The sequence below is a fragment of the Musca domestica genome, unplaced genomic scaffold (assembly GCF_030504385.1).
Source record: "Musca domestica strain aabys unplaced genomic scaffold, Musca_domestica.polishedcontigs.V.1.1 42, whole genome shotgun sequence".
Classification (NCBI taxonomy): domain Eukaryota; kingdom Metazoa; phylum Arthropoda; class Insecta; order Diptera; family Muscidae; genus Musca; species Musca domestica.
Window position 1 is genome coordinate 5213302 of NW_026712329.1, and position 23268 is coordinate 5236569.

A 23268-nucleotide genomic window follows, 5' to 3' on the forward strand; every position below is an offset into this window, starting at 1 on the left:
AATACGTAAAATTTGGAGAAACCCGGTTCAGAGATAGCTATAGTTCGTAAAATGCACGATAGAATTAGATAGATTTTGATTTTGTACCAAATATCTCATAGAGCTCTGAAATGCCCTGTATAAACCTTTTTACGAGAGCTCTACTAAATATGCATAGTGGTGTAGGGTATCATATAGTCGGCCCCGCCCGACTTTTGAGCTTTCCTTACTGGTTTTCTATTGACAAAATAGCATACATTTGGATGGGTACTAAATTGTAATGGCCAGCGGACTGCTGGGAATAGGAAATTCTGAGCGAGAGAGAGAGAGAGAGAGTGTATGATAACGTCTCTCTTGCTTTCATTTCAATGCAAAAATTAAAAAGTTAGTTTTATTCTATCTCCTGTTATTATATCCGGTACAACCAGGGTATCAAATAGTTAACCCCGCCAGACTATGATCTTTTCTCTACTTTCTTCAAACTGCTTACCAAGAAACGTCCCTAAAAAGTAGCAATAAACATTTGTTGTAATTTGTTAACAACTATTTGTCATTTATTTATTTTACTGATTCTACTTCTTCAGTAATTTATCAGCGGTTTTAGATCAGCGATAACGGCGCATCGCATAAGTGGAACTTTAGTTTACAATGACACTTGAAACTAAAACTATTTACTAAACTATTTATTGAGAGGTTTCTAAGGGGATTACAGTACTCGGTGGTGGCAATGATCGCAAAACCTTGTTAGGTACTTGAGAAGATAGCCAGGCAAGCGTTTGGCTGGCTGGCTAGTTCGACCAGCCAGCTGATATGGAATGTGCTGTGCAACACACACTCAATTATTTATCACAGATTGGTCATCGATAGTGTGGCAATGATGATGATGATGATGTCGGTAGTAGTGGTGGTGGATGTAGTGGTCGATTTAACCACCGGAACTAGAACTCATTCCTTTATTGCTTCTTTGCTGCAGAACAATTAAACATAAGTGGGTAAATTAAAGATTTGTGGTTGGCTGCGGCTGTCGTTGTTTGGGGATCTGTCCTGTGATCATATTCCTGTTTGGTGATAAGAAATCTCAGATGAATTTCCTTGTTCCCCCGAGATTTCCACTCTTCTATAAGCCAGCTTAACAACCAACTTTTTGTTTATCGTTTCTGCCATTAGGTCAATGAGTTTTTGCAGATGCAATATTTTTTTGCCTGTTTATCGTCGACACATTTCGCCGTCTTCTCGTACTTGCTGTGTCGGCCTATATCCTCCACATTGAGGCTTATGCGTCTATTCTTAATATCGTAATCCACGGTGGCACTAAATTGTGTAGTTGGCGATGTTTTCGGTTTGGTAGTGAATTCAATGCGATATGTTGCCATGTCAGGTGATGCTGAGGACGAAGACAACATTGCTGGATCATGATCGCGCAAAAAGGCACTGGAAATGCCATTAAGGCTTAATTCACTGCACAGTGAACTTAGATTTCTAGCCACCAACCACTTATTCATCTCCGCCAATATCAAAGACGTTACATTTTTGACCAACGCATCCGTGGTCGGCTGGGTGATGTAGGGCAAACAAGTACACCACGTTTCCGGTACACAAGCCGCATGGCAATCCCTTTCCTCGGGTATTTCGTAAAACAAGGATTGTGCGCTGGTACAATCTAAAGTCTCTATGGATTTATACTCATTCAATGTGGCCAACTCCAACAAATGTTGTAGCGTCATATGCACATCGAAATTCGACGACAAACGTCTTTGATTCACCTCCAGATTCCTTGACAACTCCGGATACCGTTCCTTAAACCATTTCGGTGTTGATATGAAAAACATTGGCAAACGTTCCTCCAAAAAGCCCTCCGGTAATTTTAATAATGGACCCCATCTCCTGCCATGATCGCTAAAGAAAAACACGAAGGATGTCTCCATAATACCCTCCCGTTCTAACTCTTCGAAATACTCCAACATTCGACTGTCCATTGATGCCGTCGTATCATAGGAATTGTGTGAAAAGGAATTGGTCCAGAATAATCCAAAATGTGTTTGATTGCGATAACGCTTGGCAAATTCCACACCAAAATCGTAAATATACTCCCCATATTGGCGACGTCCAATGCAATAATTTTCAGCAGCTTTCCGCACGATTTTCATGTTTTTTTCTATGGCCATGCCAGTGGGTCGAAAGTAATGATCGGTGGGTGGTTTCATGAATCCTTTTTTTAAATAATTAAATGTACTAATTGAGGACGTATCCTCGGCATAGCCTGTGGGAAAGCCATAATCACGAAAGTGGTTCCATATAAAGGTACAATTATCTAGGCCACCTGGAGTTTTAGGCTTACACAATTCGATGGCATTTCCATTGGCATAGCCAACGAGGACGGGCATCAAATTGGGATAGGTGTTGTCCGCAACCTACAAAAAAATATAGAAAAAACCCGGTATAATCAAAGAAAATATAGAATAATCAATTTAAGTAAAAAATATGTTTATGAAACAGAAACAAGGTGGAAAGTATCAATCGGTCTGCTTACCAGGAAGTCTTTGAATTTTGTTCACGAATTTTCCCCAGAAAATATTAAAAATATTATTTAGAAAAATTTGTTGGGTCCAACCAAATTCAAGTGGATTTTTCTAATGAATATTTTACTTTGGCAAAATTCCTGGACAATTTCAAGGACTTCTAGAATAAAAAATTGGGTCCTATCTCGAATTTGTTTTTCTTTTATTCAATTCAATTTGATTCAATTCCACGATCAGAAGTCCTTCAAAATTTAGAAAATTTCCATAGCTTTAACTTATGAGAGAGAAATTAATAATCTCTAACTATCCACTCCTTTCATATCGGCTTTATGGTATTTAGAAAATTGGACATAAATATTGAATATTAGCAAGTGCCCGCTCCTTAGTCTTTATGGTCCAACAGCAAATTTTTCTGTTCAAAACTATTTCAACGTTTACAACCAACAGTGATCTTGACATCAAATTTCAGAACTCCATTTCTTCACTTGCTACTAAATTTAGTAACATTTGGTAAGCATATGCAAAACAATCACATCTCACTATCCTAGACACCAACAGTGATCCAAAATTAGTACCAATTAGAAGTTTTCGAACAATTATAGTGCTTTTCGTACAAATATAGGACGCATTTCAAAACCACCGCTAAATTTCAAACACAGTTACCATCAGTAATATAAATATAAAATTTCAACATTTTATCTCTACATCCTCACCCAAAATCAGCGAACGAAAACAAACGAAACGATTAACACACCCCTCTCACGAAGACACAAACTTTTAAAAATTTTTCAATCGTTTTGTATTTCAAACAAAATAAAACCACAAACATTTCAATGGCAGAAGTACACAAACAATAGGATTGCCTTAACGTACTTCGGCTGTGAGTTGCCGAGCTGTATCGTTTGCGAACCAATCGCCGGGAAACGTTTGCAAACGTTTGCTGTGTGAAATGATGACTGGTACATTTAGAGTTGCTATTCTTAATATTGTTTTTTGCACTTTTTTACATTGCATGATGTTCAAAAAAATGAATAAAAAGGAATAATATTAACTTTTAATTAGTTTGTACATATTTGTGTTGAGTTAATATACAGGGAAACGTTTGCAATGATTATTGTACTGTTTCGTTTCCAATGTTGCGTCATCCAGCAGAGTACATTTAAGTTTTGTTTTTGTTTTCACTCATCTACACAAACAGTAGATGAGTTATCTTAATATCGGTTTTGTTTCGTTTCGTACTTCGAAAAAGTACAGAACGAAACGATTGCAAACGTTTCTAATAGTTTATTTTGGTTCGCTGCCCAAAATACCAATTATAGTACTTTTCACACAATTATAGTACACATTTCCGGAACCACCTCCATACATTAACCACGTACATTAATATTTGTATGAGATTTCAGGATTTCAGCTCTATTTTTTTACCCAATACCAAATTTAGCACTAAATGGTACTAAAATTGCCGTTGAGTGAATGGAGAGAGCTTGAATCCTGAAATTTAAGATTGAGGTCCCTGTTGGTATCTAGTATCGAAAAGAACTACATGATACTATTATACCCTCCACCATACTATGGAGGGTATATTAATTTTGTCATTCCGTTTGTAACTCCTCGAAATATTCATGTCAGACCCAACAAAGTATATATATTCTTGATCAGCGTAAAATTCTAAGACGATTTCGCCATGTCCGTCTGTCTGTCTGTCTGTCTGTGTGTCTGTCTGTCTGTCCGTCTGTCTGTCCGTCTGTCTGTCTGTCTGTCTGTCTGTCTATTGTAATCACGCTATCTTTCGAACAAATTGAGATAGAAGGCTAAAATTTTGCACACATGTATTTTTTCCCAGTAGGCAGGTTAAGTTCGTAAATGGGCCATGTAGGTCCAAGTTATCATATAGCCCCCATATAACGGTACCTCCCGATATTCGGTATTTTGATGATTTTAGCGACATTATTCACCGGAATTATTCCAAATTTGGCATTTGAAGTTTGTAATGGATGCTACAGCCTAAGACAGAAAATTATCTCTGCAGGTCCACGTCTTCCTGTAGGCCCCATATAACGGTACGCCCCGATATTCGGTTTTTTGATGATTTTAGCGACATTGTTTACCGGAATCGTTTCAAATTTGGTATTTGAAGTTCGTAATGGATACTTCATCCAAAGTCAAAGAATGAGCCATGTAGGTCCACGTCTTCATATAGCCCCCATATAACGGTACCCCCCGATATTTGGTATTTTAATGATTTTAGCGACGTTATTTACCGGGATTGTTTCAAATTTCGTATGTGAAGTTCGTAATGGATACTTCAGCCCATGCCAGATTGTCTGTGCAAGTCCACGTCTTCGTACAGCCCCCATATAACGGTACCCCCCATATTCGGTATTTTGACTTGATTTTAGCTACATTATAAACAGATTTTTCTTCAAGTTTCGCATTTAAATATTGTAATAATTTATGACAAAAGTTGCCTATGCAGGCCCACGTCGTCGTATAAGCATTCGGTATTTTTAAGATTTTAACAAAATTTTTAACGGGTTTTATTTTTTGGAAATTGCCAAATTTGTACCAAATGGTGGAGGGTATTAAAAGTTCGGCCCGGCCGAACTTACAGCTTTTTTACTTGTTTTTGAATTACTGTTGGTGTCTAGATTCGAGAGATGTAGATTGTTTTGGATAAACGTATGAAATGGTACTAAATTTGCTATTTTGTGAAGGGATAGAGTTGTTATCCCAAAATTCGATATTGAGGTCGCTGTTGGTATCTGGGATTGAGATATGGAGGTGGTTTTGCATATGCGTACTATAATTGTTCGAAAAGTACTGAATGTCTACTATAGCTGGAGAAAAGTTGGTGGTTTTGGAAATATGTACTATAATTGTTCGAAAAATACTAAATAAACTAAATCTGGTATTAGCTGAAAACATAAAATTTTATTCTGAAATAACTAATTCACGCAAAAATAAGTTAGTATAGAGTATTTGATGGTGGTTTTGCAAAAGTGTACTATAATTGTTCGAAAAGTACTAAATCGTACTATTTTTGGATCACTGTTGGTGTCTAGGACGAAGACATGTACATTCTTTGGGATATACGTACTAAATTATACTAAATTTGCTATTGAGTAAAGGGATAAAGCTGAAATTGTGAAATTTGATATTGAGGTCACTGTTGTTTTTTAGGGTTTCCTCGGTAAACTTCGAGTCTAAAGATTTTGAAAATTTTATGGTGTAAAAGCTAAACATTTTCCTATTATTCTTTCCGGAAAAAAGAGAAAGCAAACTCGAATTATGTATAAAACCTTGAAGATTGAAATTTTAGTACGATGTACGAGGTTTTGAATTAAAAAATTTGTCAAACGGAACAAAGAATAATACAATAATTAATACAGGAATCATGTTTCCTGTGACGACTATTATCGTGTCATAAAACTAATGCCAATTTTCCATATTTTCGAGCATTTCGGCGAATTTTCCTATGTTTACTATATTTACTTTTCCAATTTCATCCTAATTTACCATAGGAACCAGGGTCATATTTTAGATGAATTTTTTATCGGTAAATATACGCGGATTCCACCTAACAGTGGCAACATCATTATGATCCCCGTTTCTAAAGTATTTCTGCTTCATTTTATTTTTCTTAAACAAAATTAAAAAATACATATCTTATTGACACGCGAAATGTTATTCTATATAGATCACCAAAAGGAAACATAGGTCAATATTGTTTCCTTTTGCATTTTACCAACAAATGCACATATATGTAGTACAGGATTATTACCACTGGGTGGCGTTTTTTACATGAATAAGTTACTTTTGCAACAGTCGGTTTGATGTTTTAAATTTCGTATTTGATGTTCGCAATAGAACAGTAATTTGGTAATATAGATGCATGTCTTGGTATAGGCAAACATTTCTAATAACTCTATCCGAAGTATTACATTCCATAAAGTGAAGGAATTACAATTTCAGGCCCGCCAAACTTTACTGCGTTTATACTTGTGTAGGATGTGATTTGGGAACTTCTGATCGAAATCTATGAATGTACATTGGTTTGTGTAGTGCTCGTGCTCGTTATCTACGAAGTTCAATGTTTCGTACGAGTGAAAATGTATCGACCGATAATACCTAATTTCGTGTCAGTACTATCAAGGCAACGTTTGTTTGATTGTTCTTTTTTATCAGTTACCAAAATGTGATTACTAGACAACAAATGTTCGGTGATTCCTAAAAAAACAAAAAAAAAAATAGGTGGCGTCATCAGCTACGTTTGATGGAATTGCAAATTAAAATAATTGATTTTGGCAAAGGGAACTGATTACAAACTATACATGTGGGCGTTAGTTGTCATGCTTATTGATAAAGAGATTTGAATAGAACCTATGCCCAAGTTAGATATGTAGACAGTTTGAAAACTTCTGTCCACATTTTTATTAATGGATTATTTACACAGTCAACTTTTAAGAAGGTTCATGTGATAGCTATGTTAAGTTTGTTTTGTTAAATGTTGTGTTCCCGTACTTGTTTTAATGCAAAAATAGCGATCTGAGAGAGAATAATATAATTATTATTGATCCCACCTGTCACTCAAGCTCCAAACTAAATATCATAACAATTTACATCGGTATTTACCTTGTTATATCCTTTCAATTCATACCATCCCTTATCCACCAGGTATTTGAATGTCTTTGGCATCGTACGACGAAAATTCATCCTTGACAAACTGTCAATGCCAAACATAATTATTCCCACTTTTGGTGCATCTTTTTTTGAGAATGTCTCTGTCCTATTCTTATTGACTTGTATAAATGTGAAGGCATCCTGTTGTATCACTTTATTCAAAGATTTCGATGAACAGTCCACAATAATGCCGTTGACATGTTTCGGCACAGTAAAGTTCTGATGGAACAGTGTACAGGGCAATAATCTAAAAGAAAGAAGAAAGTAATTCTCAGATGTGATATGTTGAATTAAGAGAAAAAATCAAGTGGACGAAAAGTACTAAATAGTACTACATTTGGTACAGTATTGGGTAGGTTTTTCGCTGACTTGCTAAAATAAGTTTCAACATGTCTTTGGGAGACACATTTAATATTTCTCTTGAGGGCATGATTTACATGTCTATTTGCGGCAACTTGAACATGCCTATGAAATACATGTTCAACATGTCTAGAGAAGAAGATACCATTTGGTATTACCTGAACGGAAATAGTTAAAAACCTGAAAGTTGGTATAGGAATCAAGGTTGGACAGTAAGTTTAATATATGAAGGTGGTTTTGGAAATACAGGGTGAGATGAAAAAAACTGCAACCAATTCAGACTGCTGTCATTTCTAAGCCACTCGTCCGACAGCTGTAAATTATTCCAGTGACACTTCATTATATTGTTTACAAGCGTACAAAAGTATTTTGGTGAGAATTTTCCAGAAAAAAAGTAAAAGTAAAACCGCAAGTGGCTATCGTTAGAGCACTCCAGCATTTAAATGAGAATAAATCTTATGTGTCTCGTATCATCGCTAATTACCGTGATACTGGTAGCGTAGCCCGTCATAGAAGTGTTCGGAAGAATACAGCAAACATCAGCAGAAATGGTTCGAAAAGTAAAGAAGCGACAACCTGCGACACAGTGGCTAAAAAATGGCTCGTGAGCTGAACATATGGCAATATTTCATTCGGCAAATATTGAAAATGAGCTCCAAATGGGCAAGATCTTACACCGCAATAGAAAGAAAATAGACTCAAAAGAGCTTGGCCGAAAGTGATGAACGGCCGAATTTGGTTTTGTTTGAGAAAACATTCGTTGTCCAGCTGTTTGTAAACAAACAAAGCGATCGTGTTTAATTGCCAAAGAGGTCAGCTGAAATTGTGCACCTTCGGTTGGCCACCAGAACACAAGCGCCGGCCATGGTGATGGTGTGGGCCGCCATAACAGCCGATGGTCGCTCTCCGTTTGTATTAATCGACCGTCGCATCAGAATAAATGCCGAATATTATCGCGAAAATATTCGGGTGGGTGTATTAGAGCCTTGGATGTATTAGAACCTCGAGGTTCCTCGCTTCATTTCCAGCACACAATGGCCACCAAAATCTCCGGATACCAATCCGTTGGGTCATTGTGTATGGAGTATTTCGGAATGCAAGGTTGGCACTAATAAATACCAACGTGTCGATCACCTCAAGCAAGCGCTTCACCTGGAACGGGTCAAAATACCACAGAGCAACTTTCGGGTAGTGTGTGACGGTATCATTGACCGTTTATAGGCCATAATTCGTGCCAAAGGTGACCAAATCGAACATATCTAAACTTATTCTAAAATTTGATGCTATTTCCGACATTTGTTGCTTTCATTCAATAAAATTAAAAAAAAAAATAAAAATTATGGCGTATGACTTTTGTGAATTTTTTGAACAGTTTGGACACGGTGAACGAATGAAGCTGAAGGTATGCTTGTGAAAAAGAGTAGAGTGCACGAAAAGTACTAAATAGTACTAATATTTAGTACTAAATAGTACTAATATTTAATAGTACTAATATTCGGTATTGTGTGAACAGATAGTGCGCGAAATCTGAAATTTGGTATTATTGTCGCTGATCATGTGTAGCCTCGACATATGGAGGAGACTTTAGAAATGGTACTATAATAGTAGAATAAGTACTAAATGGAGCTAAATTTGGTATTGGGTGAAGGGAATTGAGATATGGGAGTTGTTTTGGAAATGTGTACTATAATTCTATGAATAGTACTAAATAGTACTAAATTTGGTATTGATTAAAGGAACAAAGCTCAAATCCTGAAATTTGATATAGATATCAATGTTGGTATCTGTAGATAAACTATGAAAGTGGTTTTGAAAATGTGTACTGTAATTGTTCTGAAAATACTAAGAGGTACTAATTTGGGCATTGGGTGAAGGGATAGGACTAGAATCCCGAAATTTGATATTGAGATCTCTGTTCATATATGGAATTGAGATATGGGGGAAATTGGAAATGGAGTTTTGGAAATGTGTAATAAAATTCTACAAAAAGTACTGAATGGTACTAATATTTGTATTGGGTGAAGGAACATAGCCGAAAACCTGAAATTTGATATAGATATCAATGTTGGTATCTGTGGTTAAGCTATGAAAGTGGTTTTGAAAATGTTCTGAAAGTACTAAGAGGTACTAAACTGGGCATTGGGCGAAGGGATAGAGCTGAAATCCCGAAATTAGATATAGAGGTATTTTCGGAAATTTCCACTATAATTGTACAAAAAGCACAAGACAGTACTAAATTTTGTCTTGGTTGAAGGGATACAGAAAAAAATCTGAATTTTGATATTTAGATAACTGTAGGTATCTGAAGTTAAGATATGGAGATTGTTTTAACAATGTGTTGGTATATTCAGCATGTATATGGAAGTCTTGTTCATTGTCTTTGGAAGACATGTGTACAATGAGATTTTCAACATGTAAATTACACAACTACATACACTGGTGGCCAAAACTAAAGCAACTGAAATTACAAGGAGAATGAATGCCCTGTAACTTTTTCAAAAATTAAGAAAATGAGAAAGTTTTTCTTGTTTTAAATTAGGTACTTTATTCACTTTTTAAAAACCTAAAACATAAAACCAAAATTCATTTTTATATAAAAAATTATGTTTGGTAAAGTCAATTAACCCGATTTTGGCTTGGACAAAACAAAAGCAACTCTGTTGTACATTCATATAACCGCTTCAATTTCAATTGTTTTTACTGTGATATTTATCGCTTTTTGCTTCCTTCGACAATTTCGCTTGTCATAAATCCTTTTTGAGAAGTTTTTTACAAAAGTATGTGTTTTTCTTTTCGTTTTTTAAGTACTGCCAAAAAAAAATTTTAAAATGGCTAGAAGCAAATACTGTACCTGAATAAAACAGCAAATTATAAGTGATTATCAAAACAACATATCACAGAAAATGATTTCCGAGAAATATTTCATAAATATTTATGCGATTTCATAATTATGTCTGTGCACTAAGTCGGTTTTTTGAAACTGGATCAGTAGTAACAGTCCATAACGGATGAAGGCCGTGAAGAACTTCAGCCCATACTGATCCACAAATTGTGAGAGAAATAAAAAACAACTATTTAAGAGTTCAACAGGATTGGTGAGAGAGCAATCATTGGATATAAGCTCGAGATCAGTGCGTAGACGAGTAGTGGCAGCTGGTCTGCGTGCCCGTAAGACATCAAAAAACCATTTATATCTGAAAAAATCAAAAAGGCTTTCGGAAACGATAATATTAAGTGGAATCAAGCTCAATGGAAAAAACATTATTTCTGGGATGAGTCTACGTTTAATATTAAAGGCTCAGACGTGAAAAATTTTACGGTGGAAGACCAAAAAATGAAGGACTCAAGCCGCAGTGTTGCAAAGGTACAGTGAAGCATGAGGGAGGGTCAAAAATGACGTGGCGCTGTTTTTCTTTCTATGGACTTGGGGCTATCCATAAAATAAAGGAAGTTGTGGATCGGTTTGTTTACAAAGATGTGTTGGACATCACGTTGTTCCCTTACGCTGAGTAAAATATTGGGCTGATTTGTGTGTTTCAGCATGACAATGATCCCAAACTTGTATCAAAACTTGTCAAATATTGGTTGCGGGAGTCAAAAATTCATGTTTTGTTATGGCCGGCACAATCACCTGACCTAAACTCCTTAGAAAGCCTTTGGAGTATCGTAGATAGGAATATCAAGAGAGATTCGGAAATAAATAAGCACAACATTTTCTAAAGAATTCGGGGTGCCTGGGAAAGCACACCCAAGGATCAAATTGAGCGTGTTATAGATTCAATGCCTCGTAGGTGTGCAGCTGCTATCAAAAATAATGGTTATGCTATCGACTACTAGCCAAAATTTAATTATTTTAAAATAAAAAATCAAAAGTTGCTTTAGTTTTGACCAAGCAAAAATTGGGTCATTTTAGTTTTCCACATATTATTTTTCGTTCAAACTTATTTTTGTATTTTTATTTTTAGTTTCTTGAAAGTGAATTAAACCCCTCATTTAAAACTGGAAAAATAATTACGATTTGTTCATTTTTGTAAAAGTTACAGGACATTTATTGTCTTTGCGATTTAAGTTGCTTTAGTTTTGGTCACCAGTGTATGTATGGGAGACATTCATCATGCCTGTTGAAGACCATGTATGAAAATAATGTTTAACACTTTCATCAAAAAAGAATTATTCAGCAAATATATGGAAGGCATGAACATGTCGATGGAGACAGGATGAACATGTGTATAGAAGATATATTTAACATGTTGGTTGAAGACATGCCAGATGCCAGACATTCGGACGCATGTTCAACATGCGGTTGAATGTTGTGTTTATCATAACTGTTGAAGACATGTCTATGGAAGACATATTCTGCATGTCTGTGGAAGACATGTTCAAAATTCTTGAATATATATCCGCCTTTGAATTGGTTGATAATATTTTACTCAGATGTTTGCTAGGTCATGTTTAAAATTTAGAATTTGAAGTTGTTAATGGGTACTACATCCTATGACAGAAAATTGCATATACAGGATCACATCTTCGTATAGACCCCAATATATTCTGTATTTTTGTGATTTACTGATATTTCAATGGATTTTTTGAAAATTTGCTGAAAATATTAACATAGATATTTATTACATGATCTATAGAATATATGACCAACATTCAAGATATGCTCGAAATTTCAGAGGAAATTATGTTCAACATATCTATGGAAGGCATGTTTAACATGTCGTCCAATAAGTGGTTCAACATCTCTATAGAAGACATTAAAATGCATATGGACGATATATTCAACTTTCTGAAACTGACTTCGCATGCTCAACATTAATATGAACGGACTTTTCATATTTTTTTGAAAGAGGTTTACAATATAGAAGCCTCTTTCGGTTCTTCTCTACAAACACTAAACACTCTTCAACACAGACAAAATATAGCAACGAAATGAATCCCACTTACTTGTATTTCGAATCAGCGCTGCTGCCACTTCCGCTGCGCTCTATTTGCCGATAACAGCAACGCAAGTCGTCGACAATAGTTTCGACAGTAGCTTTTTTGATAAATTTTTGTGCCACTGTATAATTTGTTTGCAATTTGTATACCTTGTTTTTGTTATCGAATTTAACACTGATGATGGGTTCGTCTTTGGTACAACCCGTCTTGAGGCTGGGTCTGAACAGTTTCTTAATTGCCGGTGTAAATGGGTCAACGTATGGCATGTGGCATCTAGAAGTGTTGATGTAAAACTTACGCTGTGTTTGCACATCAGTGCTGTTGTGTGGTGTCAGCAATTTTTCAGATTTTATTGTGGTTGTTGTTTTCGTCGTACTCCTAGGTTTTGAGGTAGTTGAGGTAATTTCTGTGATGTTCTTCTTCCATAAAGTTGTACCATAGTAATTAGATATTGTAGTTACACCATGTTCTGTGTAGTCGTTTCTTTTTGTAGTACTAGATGCTGTAATTAGAAAACAGAACATCGGAAATTAAAAAAATAATAATGTCTGAAAGTTGTAACATGTAATTGATAACTTGGTACAAAAAATGCCATGAAATTTGGTGCTATAATTGTAATTGTTAAGTAATTTTATATTCTAAAGGATATTGTGTTTATTTTGAAGAATTCACATACACTTATAGTGCTGTAGTACATACTTGAAGTCAAATGTACTGTGTTTAAATGCTAATCGTAGTATTTTTGAACTCTAATAGTTTTGTATAACGTAGTTGTCATAGCTTTCTGAAAACTATTATACATACGATTTTCTTTTATCTTTCAATAAACTTTCAATACATTACGTTATGGGCCCAGAAAGCGCATAAAAAATGTCTTATTCTGGTATTCCACAAATTGAAAGATTAAAGGGCCGAGAAAATTGGGAACAATGGCATACTTCGAAATGGAAGGGCTATGGAGTTCTGTGGAAGGCAAAGAAACAGATGTCTCAAAAACGTGAATGCCCGTTCCAAACTGATTTTATTGTTGGATCCCATAATTTTTGTTCACATTCAAAAGACTATGTCTGCAAAAGAAATTTGGAATAATTTGTCAAAAGCTTTTGAAGATTCTGTGCTTACTCGAAGAGTAAGTTTGCTTAGAACACTTATTACCACAAAGATGGAGGATTGTGTTTCAATGGAAGAATTTGTGAACATTATAATGTCGACTGCAGGAAAGCTGGCTGGTACTGGAATGAATGTATCTGATGAATGGATTGGTACATTGATGTTGGCTGGACTCCCTGAGTATTATCAATCTATGATAATGGGTCTTGAGAGTTTCGGTGTACAAATATCTGGTGATTACGTAAAAACAATGCTCTTACAAGATGTGCATTCTAGCAGTTCAAAAGTAGCAGCTTTAGTCGGAAAGTCAAGAAACATCTTAACAAAAGCTTTTCCTAACCAAAGGATTCAACAATTATGTCAATACCTTGGGTTAAATAACTTCAAGTCTAGTGGGGGTGTTGTAGTACATACTTGAAGTCAAATGTACTGTGTTTAAATGCTAATCGTAGTATGTTTGAACTCTAATAGTTTTGTATAACGTAGTTGTCATAGCTTTCTGAAAACTATTATACATACGATTTTCTTTTATCTTTCAATAAACTTTCAATACATTATATAGTGCGAATTTTTAAAAAACCGTTTGGTACATCCATTATACACTCCCTCAGTAAAACTCATTCCATATTTAGTAACTTTTATATATATATATATATATCTATATATCCGTCTTTGAATTGGTTGATAATATTTTACTCAGATGTTTGCTAGGTCATGTTTAAAATTTGGAATTTGAAGTTCTTAATGAGTACAACATCCTATGACAAAATTGCATATACAGGACCACATCTCCGTATAGACCCCAATATTTTCTGTATTTTTATGATTTTATCAGTATTTTCCAATGGATTTTTTTTTTTAAATTTACTGATTTTTTCCAAACGGCGGAATGTATTCAAAGTTTTGGCCCGGCCGATTTTACTGATTTTTTCTTCTTTAATTTATAAATCTGTTCTTTTGATTTTCATATTTCAAATGTATATTTTTGTTGTTATTTCTCCACTAAAAGTAAGTTCGCTTTCCATATTCTATGAAATCATAACCCAATTGCTCAGTACTAATTTCGATAAGACAAACATTGCCAAAATACTAACTTTTAGTGTTGAAGAAAATTAGATATCGTCAACCTCATTCGATTATTACGATTTCACGAATTGAGTATTGATTATTTTAATTGTTGTCTCTGCGAATTGGCCGTAGTAATCACAATTTATTAAACACGTGTGAGTTAAGTATAATCAACTTTAAAACCACTTATGAAAATGTCATAAAATAATGAAAGGAGATAACCAATTATATAGCTAATAAAAAGTACCAAATCACACTGCCGTACTTTTGCTGAAATTTCGGGCGTCGCACGACCATAATCGAAAGCCTTATTTCAGCACTATTTTTAGAACTTTTGTTGCGTGGCTACGTTTTGAAGTTCAATCGAATAGACCCGAACACTTTTTACGGTTGTTATCAGAAAGTAAATGGCTGTATCGAACAAAGAAGTAAGGCCAAAATATCATAAATAGTCAGTCCATCATGAGAAATACTTAACAATTTGAAAATATGTCAAATAGAACGGAATCGCTTAACAGCGGCGAAATAAATTTGGCGTTCTGGAATGACTGGGTATTATTTAGGATACTGGATATTGTTTCTTTTTACATTTGTTTGTAGGACGCAATCGATTATGATTTTGATATAGATATAGCTCCCACACATATTTCACATATTTCAGTCAGATTTTAGTATTTTTCCCCGTTATGGGAACGGTTTTCAAATAAACAATTAAAAAATAAGCTAAGTTCGATCGTGCCAAACTTTTAAGATCCTCAACCATTTGCAAAGTACATGAAAAATTTCCAGGAAAAAAATCCGTCCAAAATAATTTTCTGCCATAGGCTGTAGTACCGAATACGTAATTCAATAACGGATTTTGAAACAATTTAAAATACGGAATAAAGGAAGGATATACGAAGACGTGGAATCGTGTTATGGGGCCTATATGAAGACGTGGCCTGCACATGTAATTTATTGTCATAGACTGTAGTATCCATTATGATCTTGAAATACGAAATTTGAAAAAGTTCCATTGAAAAGTTTCGCTGAACAAATCAAACTACCGAATATAGGAAGGTTCCGTTATATGGGGATAAACGAAAACGTGAACCGACATGGCCCATTGACGAACTACTGGCAAAATACGCATGTATGCAAAATTGTAGCCTTTTATCTCAATTCGTTGGAAAGATAGCGTAATTAAAACACACGAAAATACAAAAAATCTCTACCCCGAGAAAATCCACAAGTTCAAATTGTAACTGATTAACTTAGAAATTGGGGTTGAAAATCCCAAAAGATCGAAAATGAGAAGGTGCCGTTATATTGTGGTTATGTACCAACGAGGACTGATACATTCTAACTTTAAGACTAAATATCCTAGGAACATATCAATGTCTTTGTATATTTCAAACCTCTAAGTTTAACAGTATACCGTAACATATTTTTCGACTCGTATAAAAATAATATATTTGACAAACATTAATGGCAACAAAATTCGCCTTAGCCATGTTTACCACAAGCAACAGTTATTTTTTTTAACAAAAAAATATCTAAGGACGACCGTCATAAAATTAGTTTAAGCGACCTCAATGGAATATTCTAACCGAAGTCACGAAGTTAAAGATCGAATGAACCCTTAATATGTGTATATATATATATATATATATATATATATATATATATATATATATATATATATATATATATATATATATATATATATATATATATATATATATATATATATATATATATATATATATATATATATATATACGTAGTGCTTTCAACCACTGTGTATCGCAGGGTTCTTTAATTCTGAGAACAAATTTATCGAAACAACCCATCCACAAGTTATAAATGTTTTACAACTTTAACACTTTTAATAAATAATAATATTTAACAAGAACCCCACATAAAAATGCTTCTAAGAAAAGAAATTTGTTATCTCGAAATAAAAATGTTAAAGTTAGATAATTTCTTTTAACCAACCCGCTGGGTGGATCTTTTTTTCGGGATGAAGTAGTGTTTTGTTGTTGCAAAATAGTTGGCATTAACCATTGTAAAAATATTCCAAAAAATAATTTGAACAAGAACAAGTTAAAAAGCAGTAAATTCGGCCGGGCCGAACTTTTAATACCCTCCACCATTTGCAAAGATTTTGGAAATTTTTAAAAAATAAAATCCTTAAAAAATTCTATTAAAATTTTAAAAATACCGAACATAGCCGTTATATTGGGGTATATACGACGTGGACATACATAGGAATTGTTTGTCATAAGCCATTACCATATTCAAATTCGAAACTTGAAATAAACGGTGAATAATGTAGCTAAAATCATCAAAATATCGTATATAAGGAGGTGCCGTTAAATTGGAGATGTGCTAAGACCTGGACCAGCATAGACAATTTTCTGTCACAGGCTGTAGCATCCATTACGAACTTCAAATACCACATCTCAAACAATTTCGGTGGGTATTGTACCTAAAATCGTCAAAATACCGAATATAGGGAGGTACTGATATATGGGGCCTATACGAAGACCTGGACTTGCACAGACAATTTTCTGTCACAGACTGTAGTTCCCGTTACGAACTCTAAAAACGTAATTTGAAGCAATTCCAGTGAGTAATCACGCTAAAATCATCAAAATACCGAATATTGGGAGGTACTGATGTATGGGGCCTATACGAAGATCTGGACCTGCATAGACAATTTTCTGTCACAGACTGTAGTTCCCATTACGAACCCTAAATACGTAATTTAAAATAATTCCGGTGAATAATGTCGCTAAAATCATCAAAATACCGTATATCGGGAGGTACAGTTATGTGGAGGCTATACCAAAACGTGGAACTACACGGCCCATATTCAATACCAAAAGTCCTGTAGATATAACATACATACAATTTTGAAACAATTCCGGTGAATAATGTCGCTAAAATCATCAAAATACCGAATATAGGGAGGTACCGTTATATGGGGGCTATATGAAGACGTGGACCTGCACAGACAATTTTCTGTCTTAGGGTGTAGTATAAATTTTGAACTTCAAATACCAAATTTGAAACAATTCCCGTGAATAATGTCGCTAAAATCATCAAAATACCGAATATCGGGAGGTACCGTTATATGGGGGCTATATGAAAACGTGGACCTACATGGCCCATTTACGAACTTAACCTGCCTACTGGAAAAATAAACATGTGTGCAAAATTTTAGCCATCTATCTCAATTCATTCGAAAGATAGCGTGATTACAACAGACAGACGGACAGACAGACGGACAGACAGACAGACAGACCATAATATGGTGGAGGGTATAAAAATCGACAATAAAAAATGCAAGGTTTATTATTGAAAAACATTGATGGCGTTTACTTATGGTATAAATTGAATATTAAAAGCTATTTAGTTCAGAGACTCACAATGACATTTGATCTACAACAATTCTTTCACTGACACTTTCCCCAAAAATATGAAGTACAAAGGGGAATTCGGACTAAACTTGGAAACGTGTGAAATTAACAGTAAAAAAATAACAAAGCAGGCCGGCCCGAACTTTGAATACCCTTTACCATTTGAAAGTAATTTGCAAATTTTCAAAATATATCCGTTGAAAGTAATGCAATAAAATACCGAATGTGGGGATTTTCCGTTATATTGGGGTCTATAAGAAGACGTGATCCTGCAAAAATACTAAATTTGATATTATTCCGGTGAACAATGTCGCTAAAATCATCAAAACATCGAATATAGGGAGGTACCGTTATATGGGGGCTATACGAAGATCTGGACCTGCATATTAATTTTTCGATCATAGGCTGTAGTACCCATTATGAACTTCAAATACGAAAGTTAATACATTCACCAAAAGCATCAAAATACCGAATATATGGACGTAACGTAAAATGTGGGCTATATGGAGATGTGGATCTGCATAGGCAATTTTCTGTCACCGGCTGTAGTGCCCATTACGAACTTACAATACGAAATTTGAAAAAATCTCGGAGAATAATGTCGATAAAATTATCAAAATACCAAAAATATGGAGGTACCGTTATATGGGCCCCATACGAACACGTGGACCTGCATAGGCAATTGCCGGTCACAGGATGTAGTACCCATTAGGAACTTCAAATTACAAATTTGAAACATTTCAAGTGAAAAATGTGACATTAATGTTACAGTTATATGGAAATACCAACTTTTTAACCTATATTGACAGTTCTATGCAAGAATGTTTCTTACTTAATGGAAATACATGCTGCCAATTAGAGAAAATTCAAGTTAAAATTGTGACCAAAGAACTTTAATTCTGTTGGTCCTGCAGACCTTACACACATTTTTTTCTCAATAAATAAATAAAATAACATACATAACTGCAACAAAGTCAAACGCCATAATTTTTATATATTTTTAATTTTATTGAATGAAAGCAAAAAATGTCGGAAGTAGCATTAAATTTTAGAATAAGTTTAGATTTGTTGGAATTGGTCATTTTTGCCACGAATTATGGCCTTTAAACGGCCAATGAAACCGTCACACGCTACCCGAATGTTGCTTTGCGGTATTTTGGCCCATTCCCGGCGAAGCGTTTGCTTGAGGTAATCACTTTGGTATTTTTTAGTGCCAAGCTTGCTTTCCAAAATACTCCAGACATAACAGTCTAATGCGGCGTTTCCACTACACTTGATTCGCTCTCTATTCGTTGTTTGACCCTTAACTATGAAAAAACTACTTAATTCTTCACACAAAATTTCCTGATCACTCTCAGAACAACGAAAAAATATGTCCCATCCCCAACAAATGAGAGCATTTATCGAAAAAAATAAATTATGACATTTAAAAATTAAAACTAGTAAAATTTAATGAAATTTTAAAAAAATTTGGGAAGACTGAAAATTATGAATGAAAACTACAATGTTGAATGGCGTATGTACATTGAAACGAAAGTACATTTTGTTTCTTCTCTTTCATTCGAGGTACGCATTTTGTCCACGAGTTGAAATTTCCACAAAAACTGCGAACAAAAGAGGCAATATTTTCAAAATGTTTGTATCGGGAGAAAAAAATTTTGACAAGTGTCTCTCCAGCAGAATTTAAAAATAGAAAAATACAAAAATATGTTCAAAATGTTACGATCGATTTATTTGTTTAAAAACTGTTGGACAACGAATGTTTTCTCATCGGAGAAAACCAAATTCAGCAGTTCACCATTTTCGCCAAGCAAAACAACTCTTTAGCTCTTTTGAGTCTATTGTCTTACTGTTGTGGTGTTAGTTCTTGCACTTTTTGGAATTTCAATGGCATTACCCCGAGCTCATTTTTCAATATTTGCCGAATGGAATATTGCGATATGTTCAGCTCACGAGCCATTTTTCATTTTCGATCACTGCGAGGCTGGTTTCAATCAAGTCGCTTCTTTACTTTTCGAACCATTTTTGCTGATGTTGCTGTTTTCTTCCGTCCACTTCCTTGACGTCGAGCTACGCTACCAGTATCACGGTAACGAGCGATGGTACGAGACACAAAAGATTTATTCACATTGAAATGCTGGAGTGATCTAACGATAGCCACTTGTGGTTTTCCAGCCAAATATAAAGAAATCACTCTTGAATTCCATCACAAATAACTTTTTTTCTGAAAAAACTCACCAAAATGCTTCCGTACGCTTGTAAACAATATTATGAGCTGTCACTTGAATAATTTTAACAGCTGTCGGACGAGTGGCTTTGAAATGACAGCAGTCTGAAGTTGGTTGCAGTTTTTTCATGTCATCCTGTAGTATGTATAGTTCCACGTTTTCGCATAGCCCCCACATAATAGTATCTCTGGATATACAGTATTTTGATGATTTTTGTCAATTTTTTTTCAAGAATTTGACTAAAAATTGGTATTTGTAGGTCATAATGAGTTCTAGCTCCGGTGGCGAAACATTGTATATATAGGTCCACGTTTCTGTATAGCCCCCCATATAACGGTACCTCCCAAATTTTGGTATTTTGATAATCATAGTCAGTTAAATGCATATTATATCTCTTGTCCTGTTACTTAAAACGCGTCTAAAATGTAACTCCATTGGTTTAAGTAAATTATGAATTTCTGTTGATTATTTTTTAAATTATTGAGAATATTCTTCGAAAAAGATAGGTATATTTTATTTCTTTATTTATTTCTTTGGCAACGCTTAATGTCATTGCGCAACTTGTGTCGATTTTTAAAATATCGCCATTTATCGAGTGGAAAATCGCTAAATTGGTTAAGTAAAAAAACTTTAAGATCGGCCAGGCAGATCTTTTAATACCCTCCACCATTGGGTAAAGAAAACTTTTTATATAAAAGTATCTGAATTCAAACGTGTCCCACTTTAAACTACAAATACCAGTAAGACCGTTTGGATAATGCTGTTAAACTTTTCAAAAAACCAAAAATAGCTGAGGCCGCTATATGGGGTGCCATACCAAAACGTGGACCTGTACATACTATGTTACGCCATTGGAGCTAAAACCCATTACCCATTTTTGAACAAATCCGTGGAAAAATGTGACAAAAATCATGAAGACGCCGAATATCAGGAGCTACCGTTATATGGCGGCTACAAATTTTCTACCAAATTTTGAAGCTCTACGTCAAATAATGTGGGCTGTATCGTGATTTCAACAGACAGACGGACATCTTTAAATCGACTTAGAATTCTATGCTGATCATGATCATGAGGTCTGCGACGAATATTTATGGATGTTACAAACGGAATGGCAAAGTAAATATGCCTCCTTTTCAAAGTGGAGGATATAACAATGAGTGAGAATTGAGTAATGACATTTGTGCCACTTTGCTAAAAGCCTATGATATAGAATAAGGGGATTCCCCAACGATGTTGTGTTTTGTTTGTTGCTGTAATGGTAGAGACAACATTCCTTCAGAGGAACAACCGAGAATTGAGCATGACGATGTTGTAAAATATTTTGAAATGTGTATACAGTGAGTGCAATATATAGAATATAGATGCCACCAAATCTCTAAAAGTGCGTGAACTTCAAGAAGAGGCGACACAAAAAAAAAACTACAAGTTCTTAAAATACAAACAAAAAAAATTAAAGTTATTTTTCTTTGAAACCATTAAAAATTGAATTGTTAAGTAGATTTAAAAAGGAAAAAAACTTGAAGAGTTATTATTTTGTTGTAGGATTTAAAAGACTTTTTTTCAGTTATGTTACTGTTTCCAAAACAAAATACAGGCCAGTTCCATATATTTTATTAATAACTTGATTTAAATTAAAACTTTTATTATAAATAGTACTCGGTTACTATTTTTCAATTTAACGAACAATGCTGGCATTTTATAGTTCGTTAAATCGAAAAACTACTGCATAAAAAAAATAAATAAAAACGTGATTGCAAATTTCCTAATTTATGTTCGCTTTGCTTACCCTGGGTACTCCTTGGATCATCTGCTGCTGATTCATAGCGAATGCCATTTAATGGCGTTGTGACCACAAGTGTTTTATTGTTTAGGGTAATTAGTAAATCTGTTGTTTTCGTATTATTTATTTTTAATTGTGATGATGTCGACATGCCCATCGTGCCAATGTATCCATCATCTTCATCACTATCGTCATAATCATAATATTTACTATTGTTTCCACTTATAGATAAATTTGTTATTATTTTATAATTATTATTAATATTTTTATTGTTGATGGCATCTTCCGAAAGATTGCCAACAAATTCAACAACCGGATGTTGTTGAAATTTTATTGTACTAGTATCAAGTTCGTTATAATCCCCAACGTTTTTCACATTCAATGTAGTGTTCTGATTGCCACTGGAGAATTTGTAGTATTCACTTTCATAGGCGACATATACAAGTTGTGTCAGTAAAAAAATAAAAATCAATAATTTCATTGAGATATGTACGTGAAAGGGTTCCGAAGCTGCATCTTCATCACTGCACTGTGTCGTCGCCTGGAGGCTATCTTCATTTTCACTTGACTTTAAAGGTTTATATTTGAAATTTGGCATGATTTTAATGGAAAAATTTCCAAAACTTTTATTTCAAACTTGTTCTCTTGCGCTTCGAAAGGCTCGCGCAATTGTGTCCCGCCGCATGAATCGCTATAATGTATGTTGTGCTATGATCGACGTCAATCTCTAACTGCCGTTTTTGATTGTTTGCCCTACGAAGTATACGAACATAGAGTAGCCAGCCACTCAGGCTGTTCTTTCGCACGCAAAGAACTTCTACTGATAAAATAATAGCTACTAACAAAAAAACACCAACGAATACAAAAGCAAAAAATTACAAAACATTATTTTGTGTATTTGAGAGTTTGTGGCGATCCGAGTTCTACTCCCAACAAATGTTGACAAATTGCATTTTCATATTGTTGTTATTATATTTGTTTTATTATTACTTTTGTTGTTCTTTTGTTTTGAGTTCTTTTTTTTTTGTGGAAATATCTGTATTTGTTTCCCTAAAACAAAATATGGATGTTTCATTCGATACAATCTTATTTATGCCATGCTTAGTTAATTTATAATGGGGTTTGTCGTAATAATCTTTAATTAAAAACAAGTAAAAAATACCATCATATAGAAAGTGAAACATTTGCAAACCTTTTAG

The 23268-nt window shown here is 34.5% G+C and overlaps 1 protein-coding gene across 2 annotated transcripts; it reads right to left on the reverse strand.

Annotated features, from left to right (window-relative positions):
- Nucleotides 1-501: 501 nt before the first annotated feature.
- LOC101897060 (uncharacterized) lies at nucleotides 502-22873 on the reverse strand. 2 transcript variants are annotated; one of them, XM_059127061.1, is made up of 5 exons: nucleotides 22563-22871; nucleotides 22076-22290; nucleotides 12486-12981; nucleotides 7131-7425; nucleotides 502-2390 (listed from the first exon to the last, which is right to left on the reverse strand). In XM_059127061.1, the coding sequence occupies exons 1-5, from the start codon at nucleotides 22625-22627 to the stop codon at nucleotides 1143-1145; spliced, it is 2319 nt and encodes a 772-aa protein (XP_058983044.1). In that variant the 5' UTR covers nucleotides 22628-22871; the 3' UTR covers nucleotides 502-1142. The 2 variants fall into 2 exon arrangements, with proteins under 2 accessions (XP_058983044.1, XP_019893223.1); XM_020037664.2 differs by having other exon boundaries at nucleotides 22076-22873.
- Between the last annotated feature and the right edge of the window lie 395 nt (nucleotides 22874-23268).